The sequence below is a fragment of the Diplotaxodon limnothrissa genome, unplaced genomic scaffold (assembly GCF_057381915.1).
Source record: "Diplotaxodon limnothrissa isolate DT_005_m unplaced genomic scaffold, D_limnothrissa_male_GT1.1 unmapped_scaffold_2, whole genome shotgun sequence".
NCBI classification, from domain to species: Eukaryota; Metazoa; Chordata; class Actinopteri; order Cichliformes; family Cichlidae; genus Diplotaxodon; species Diplotaxodon limnothrissa.
The window spans coordinates 2,230-9,869 of NW_028188556.1; the positions used below are offsets into that span (position 1 = coordinate 2,230).

General features: G+C 40.5%; 1 protein-coding gene across 1 annotated transcript; it reads left to right on the top strand.

Moving 5' to 3' along the window:
• The first annotated feature begins 646 nt into the window (after nucleotides 1–646).
• Nucleotides 647–7,018, top strand: LOC146606927 (uncharacterized). Its single transcript, XM_085349195.1, has 3 exons — nucleotides 647–755; nucleotides 3,809–4,072; nucleotides 5,983–7,018. Exons 1-3 carry the CDS (start codon nucleotides 722–724, stop codon nucleotides 6,984–6,986), a joined length of 1,302 nt encoding a protein of 433 aa, XP_085205321.1. The 5' UTR covers nucleotides 647–721; the 3' UTR covers nucleotides 6,987–7,018.
• The last annotated feature ends 622 nt before the right edge of the window (nucleotides 7,019–7,640 follow it).

Here is a 7,640-nt window from a genome sequence, read left to right on the forward strand (position 1 = left end):
TTTAAAATAGAAAGTAGCTCGTCCACAGAAGGACTGGTAGCTCCCCTTACGATAAGGGTTCAGATCGCGCGAACAGGTGTGAAATGTGTGTGTTTAGTTAGTTTGTTTGTTTGCTTGTTTTAATCAATTTTAAATCATGCTTTTTATTTGTTTTTGTTTCTAATGTCTCTGTAAAGCACTTTGAATCACCTTGTTGTTGAATTGTGCTATACAAATAAACTTGCCTTGCCTTGCCTAAATATATTAATTTATTTTATGTTGTGAAAGAAGTTTTCTGATTGTCATTTTATTTTGAAAAGGATTTTATTTTGGTGATTATAGATCACTTCCTGTTCCTTTTGTTCCAAAGCGCGAACTGCTGAAGTAATGTATGGTTTTCCCTCCTGTGTTACTAACAATAAAAGAAACGGGAAAAGTAATCAACCACCAAGTGTGTGCATTATTAAGAGAACATGGCCGAAGAAGAAGAAAACTCTTCAAGTTCAACAAGTTTGTTTAAAAACACGATCCATTTTATTTGGATAAAAGCAGGTATACGGAGGAAGGTCACAAGTCCTAGTTTTACACTGGGACATGAACGCAGCTTCCGTTTGGGGAATCGGGACGACGTCATCAACAAGCGCCACAAGAGCTCTTCACAAAAATCTTCCTGGGTTCGGGTTAGTCGGCTCACATTTAGAACCCTCGACACAGAAGAGACAGCAACGCAAGTGTGGATCTGATGGCACAACCCGACAGAAACTCACACATCACAGGTATGTTACAGCAGCTCTGCTCATTCTGAGTTTCTTTCTTTCTTATCTTTTTTCTCGTAATTTTTTTATAACTAACGTATTAGTAATTAGACTCTTATTGTATTCTAATTTTTGCGTCATAACTTTTGCACTGTCCACTTCCTGCTGTGACAAAACAAATTTCCCACGTGTGGGACTAATAAAGGTTATCTTATCTTATGGACATGTTGTTCCACGATGTCTCTAAGCCGATGTTAGCTGAGAGCAGGACGCTGTTACTTTGGTGATGAATTCAGAGGAAAAGAAAAATCTCTATTTTGAATGGAAAACTGTTTTAATGGCATCTGTTATTAAAGGTGATAGGCTCAGACATTCTTAACAGGCTGTGTTGCCTTCATCCAGTTTTATTTATACAGCGCCAAATCATAACAGTTGTGTCAAGTAGCTTTATGTAAGTATATTATAAATGCTCCCACACGTGAGATTTAAGTTATACTGGAAGTTTCTCGAGCTCCTCTGCAGATAGATAGGCAGATAAATCTTCAAGTCATTTGAAAAAATGACTTTCAAAGAATTTTGTGTATATAGCACCTTTCAAGTAGACAAAAGATCAAAGTGCTTTTGTCTTAAATAACAAGGCATAAAACAAAACAGACAAAATTAACCAATAGCAATTCTAAAATGTGTTTTTAGTTTTTAAAAAAGAGACTACTGACTCCACAGATCTTAAGCTCAGAGGGAGAGAGTTCCACAGTCTGTGGCCACACTGGCAAAACCTCTGTCTCCCTTAGTTCTTAGCCTTGCATGTTGTATAACAAGCAGGCCCTAAACATATGGCCCCTGCTAGGACAGGGGTGGGCAATTCCAGGCCCTGAGGGCCAGTGTCCTGCAGGTTTCAGATCTCACCTTGGGTCAACACACCTGAATCGCATGATTAGTTCGTTACCAGGCCTCTGGGGAACTTCAGAACATGTTGAGGAGCTAATTTAGCCATTTAAATCAGCTGTGCTGGTTCAAGGACACATCTAAAACCTGCAGGGATGCCGGCCCTCGAGGCCTGGAGTTGCCCACCCCTGTGCTAGGGACAAAAGGCTGTAGAAGTTCAATAATGTAAGCTGGTGCTTGTCCACGAAGAGCTCTAAAAGTCAGAACCAGAATCTTAAAATTGATTCTTAATTGAATTGGGAGCCAGTGCTGCTGTATTAGCAACACTGCCACATGTGAATACTTAGTGGATTTGGTCAGAAGCCTTGGTGCAGCATTTTGAACAACTTGCAGACGTCCCAGGGAGGAAGAAAATAGACCCCAGTGGCAACATATACAGTGCAAACAAGGCAGGACCAAAAATAGAGCTTTGAGGTACTAGTGATGGGATTTCCGGCTCTTTTTAGAGATCCGGCTCTTTCGGTTCGGCTCACTAAAAAGAGCCGGCTCTTTCGGCTCCGAACCGGCTCTTCAGGTTGTTTTGTTGCTTTAATTAATTTATTATTAACAATAATATAAAATTGTGCACAAAAGGAATTACTAACGTAAAAAAAAAGTGGTTTTATTTATATATGTTTATATATAAATATAAAACACATTTCTAGCATGAACTGAACTTCCAAAGCAGAGCTACTAGATCACTTAAATTACACAATTGAAAGCATGTGTGTATTGTTTGTGTATTTATACACAGGCACTCATATATATTCAAATAATTTTTAAAAAAAAAGTTCATTTACCTGTTACTACCACACACCAAATCCGGTCGTTGGTACTTGCTGGCTTGTGTAGCCACAAGATAACAAAAGCTCCACACTGCCCCCAGCATCCTGGAGCACTTCTGTTGTCTTTTGTACGTGTTTTGAGTTTTTATGTGCTTCTGAGTTTTTACGTGTTTTGGAGTTTTTACGCGCTTTGTCTCTAGGGACCACCGTAAATATACTTTTATTTATTCACTCCACAAAAATTGTAATAAATAAATCATATAATACAAAAATCAACTGTTCACATTTCAACTTTTAACTATTTAAATTTTCCGCTTTTTCCTTTTACAAATTTAAAGTGAAACAACACAAAACACTGCAAACCACAACACAATTAAATATAAATTATAATATGACAACAAAAAGAACATGCATATTCTCTGTCATATGGACCTGCATGAATAAACTTTCTGAATCCTTTATCATCTGCAACTGAAAATAGTTGTGGATGATTACTATACCTTTCTAATGTGACGTTGTTGTCCCTGGCTCTCTCTCCCTCTGGATCTGTTCCTGTGCTACTTAGTGTAACTACCGCCCCTCCCCCCTCTGCCCAGCATAAAGCACAAGACTCGCGTGCAGAGTGAAGCGGAAAAAAGTGCGAGAGAGAGGTTGAGAGAAAGAAAAGAGGGGAAAAAAAAAAACACGTGACGGCTCGCGATAAGGAGCCGGCTTGCGTCGTTCACTTCAAAGAGCCGGCTCTAAGAGCCATTTCGTTCGCGAACGACCCATCACTATGAGGTACATTATAATTAAGAGGGGCTATTTTGGAGCTGTAAGGGTCCATGTTGACATAAAAAGTGCTTCCAGATAAGTAGGGCCAAAACCACTGAAGAGCAGACCCTTTTAGCCAGCATATGATTCCAGGATAACACGATATCATGCTCAACTGTGTTAAAAGCTTCTGTCAGGTCCAACAACAAGAGGGCAGCAGGGCTGCCCGAGTCCAGAGTTAAAAGAATGTATTTAAAACCCTTAAAAGCAGTTATTGTGCAGTTATTTAAAACCTGTTTGAAACTTTCCAGAGATCACTTTAAGATCAAGGTGGGCCTGCAGCTGTAAATGGACTACTTTCTCCAGAACTTTTGAAAGAAAGGGAAGCTTCTAAATTCGCCTGTAATCGGTCAGAACAGTTGGGTCCAGATTGTGTTTTTAAGAAGAGGCTGAACTATAGCTTGTTTAAAACATGATGTGCATTGCTATAGGCTGTGTCCCATGTGTAAATGATCACCTTTTATTCAGGTTTTGATATTAAACATGTGTCTTTATGTGTTTTTGTATCATTACATTATTGGTTATTGGTCTTTTGTTTCTTTGTACCTCAAGACCTCCCACATCATCATGACTGTGAGGAAGAGGAGGGTCTGGATGAGCTGCAGGTCTGTAACCAGGAGATGAACTCCAGTCTGGACCAGGAGGACCCAGAGCCTCCACAGATTAAAGAGGAACAGGAGGAAGTGTGCAGCATTCAGGAGGGAGAGCAGCTTGGACTGAAGCAGGAGGCTGAAGGCATTATCGTCTGGACTGATGAAGAGCGACTCACACTGATGGAGACCATCTGCAAACCTGTGATAAAGTTACACAGAATAGGTATGTAAAACCAGGGCTCTAGAGTGCGACCAAATTTCTCAGTGGTGTGACTTAAAAAAAATTCGGTCGCACCGGTGCAACCAGCTGTTCAGTACAAAAGAAAAAAAGTCTCAGCAACTGTGAAAGTCTCCGTGTGGTCAACAACAGACACACCTTATGCCCATATCGTGGTCTAAACCGTGGGACCTCTCCCATTGGCCGTGGTCCAGATATTCCTGTAGCCCTTCACGTCTGTGTTTGAAAGTGAATAAAAGCATATCGATTAACTAAATCCTGAATCGAGTATAAATGTTTTTAGCCAAAAACGGCACAATCTCAGGTTAAAGCTGGTTAAACCAAACAGCTGAATCAGTGAATGAAAGCAGGTGCCCTGATTCTGCACAAAGACTTAAACACAGAGCGCAGACCCATGTACACATCAGAATCAGTGAGATGTCGGCTTTCTCATCCGACATGACATACATGGGCACGCCGACATTCTGCGTCTCCGTGTTTACGTATTTGTGTTTGTTTGTTTGTTTGTTTGTTTGCTGCAGGTTTCTGACTGAACCAGTAGCAAAAGATCAAAACTACATTTCACATTTAATAAACATTATCATGATATCAATACTTATTTTCCACCCTGATTTACGAATAAATTCTTTACAAATCCTACCATGTGAATTCATGGATTTTTTTTTTTTTTCACATTCTGTCTCTCACAGTTGAAGTGTACCTCTGGTGCAAATTACTGGCCTCTGTCATCATTTTAGGTGGGGGAACTTGCACAATCGGTGGCTGACTAAATACTTTTTTGCCCCACTGTATGTTGATTAATGGTTTTCTTCAGTTTTTGATCTACTGCAGAATATTTTTCAGGCGGTTATCGCCTATAAAAAGCCAGGTCAGGAAAATCTTCATGTTTTTCTGTGTTTTATTCTCAGTTACTTTGACTCAAAGGCATCTGCTGTGATGCTCACACCTCTGACGAAGTCTCACATGATCAGAAATGAAAGAAATGGATTATAGAAATCAGTGACGATACACAGCCCTAGTGAGTAGCCTAGGCCTAACAGAAGTGGATGTAGCTGTGGGTAATGAGAAAAGATGAAAAGAACAATTGATAACTTTTTTGCTAAGTTAAGGCCTCATCCGTCTGAAATTCATAGCCAGTGCTCTGATACGGACATTATATCCCCATGTTTGCGTGGGTTCTCTCCGGGTACTCCGGCTTCCTCCCACCGTCCAAAGACATGCAGCTTGAGGGGATAGGTTAATTGATTAATCCAAATTGTCACTAGGTGTGAATGTGCGAGTGAATGTGAGTGTGAATGGTTGTCTGTCCCTGTGTGTTGGCCCTGCGACAGACTGGCGACCTGTCCAGGGTGTACCCCGCCTTTCGCCCTATGACAGCTGGGATAGGCTCCAGCGCCCCCCGCGACCCTGAAAAGGATAAGCGGAAGCGAATGGATGGATGGATGGATGGATGCTCTGATACGGACATTATATGCCGTGATAAATGTACTGCCCAAGTGTCCCCTCTCCCCACTGCCTTTCTTGTAGAACTGTGCTCCAAGTAAAGAACTTTGTTTTGACAAGATTGCTAGTAAATCATTTACAAATTAATGTTGGACAGCAGTTAAAAAAAAAAAGTTGAACATTTAAAACTGTGGTCAGAGAGGTCCGGGTGAATATCCTGATGGCATGAGCGAGAGCAGTGAGTCGATCCTGGGTGATCCAGGGATGATGGAGGCAGGAGGTCTGGAAGGTGAAGCTAGATGGAAAACCGAGCATTGTTTTTGTACTCTCTTTGACAGTGTCAATCTTACTTGTGCCTTTGTTTTTTGTTTTCTTTATCACTGTTGTGTGTATGTATACCTTCCTGCATTATCTTATAATATATTTCCTCAAAAGTTTGTTTTTCCTCTCAGACTTCCTACAGGAGGATGTCTGTGAGGAGGAGGTTCTTGCAGACCAGCAAGTCTGTACCCAAGAGAGAAACTCCAGCCTGGACGAGGAGGACCCAGAGCCTCCACAGATTAAGGAGGAACAGGAGGAACATTGCAGCAGTCAGGAGGAAGAGCAACTTGGACTGAAGCAGGAGGCTGATACCTTCATGGTGACTCAATCTTATGAGGAAAGTTCCCACAGTGAGCCAGAACCAAACAGTGAGCAGCTCCTTTCTCACAGCTCTCCTGAACCAGAGAGCCGAGATCATGAAGAAAGCCAGCATGTGGACTCAGGATCAACTAGAAATGAAGAGCTGAAGAAAAGGAGACGTTACAGAAAGAGACGTCACAGTAAAAGAGGAGGCAAAGAGAGCCAACGTAAAACTGAAAGGAAAATGTCCCTAAAATGTGAAACTTGTGGCAAAACTTTCGAGTTTATATCCTGCCTCGCTGCACATTTAGAAATTCACGCAAGTGAGAAAATGTATTCTTGTAGCACGTGTGGGAAAAGATTTGATCAGAAATCTGCATTGGATCATCATTTAACAAGTTATCTAGGTCAGAAGATGTATTCTTGTAGCATCTGTGGAAAAAAAATGCACTCTAAAGCCTACATGCCTACACATATGAGACTTCACACGGGTGAGAAACCATATTCTTGTAGCATCTGTGGGAAACGATTCAATCAGAAAACAGGATTGAAAACTCACATAAGACGTCACACAGGGGAGAAGAGGTATTCTTGTAGCGCCTGTGGGAAAGGTTTTCTCTTGAAAGCAGCACTGGAGCGTCATATAAGATGTCACACAGGTGAGAAGCCGTATGTTTGTTTAAACTGTGAGAAACCATTTGCAGATAAAACGGCACTGGACCGTCACTTAGTAATCCACACAGGTGAGAAACCATATTGCTGTAACAGCTGTGGAAAAAAGTTCAATCAGAGCGCAAACTTAAAGAAGCACATGATGAGAATTCATACTGGTTAAAGTTTCATGCTTAGAAAATGTGGGACGGCTGTGACTTACCCCCTATTTTTTTTTTTTTTTTCTTTTTCAAAATTGTCAGCACTGTGTTCTTCTGTTCATTGGATTAAAATGAAGGCTCCGATATCATGTTGGCTTCCTTTCTTTACTCAACCACACACTTAACTAGGGCTGTGCGATGTGACCAAAATCTCAGATACCCATATAAGACATTTATCGTCCCGACAACGATATATATCACAAAAAATTTACATTTACTATAAATTATGTGAATCTTGGGCAACTCGTGTGTTTTCAGCTGGGCATTGTGTACCTTATGCTGAGTGTTTTGACAAATGAATTAAACTATATAAATTCAGATATAATTTGTAACGGCCTCTATTTTCCTTTTTTTCAATATTTGCTACATAGCGTGCTGCTGAGAAAAGCCTGTTCTTTTTTTTTTTTTTTTTGGACAACTTTATGATTTTACAATGTGACAGATCGTAGGTGGCTTTAAAGAAAGAAAAAAAAAAAGAAAAGGTAAAGGCCTGTTCTAACGTTTGAGTCTAAGGTTTATTTTGTCAGGGTTCGTACGGGTGCTTGAAATCCTTGAGAATGCTTGAATTTTAATGTTGTCTTTTCAAGGTTTGAAAAGTGCTTGAATTTCAGATGTGG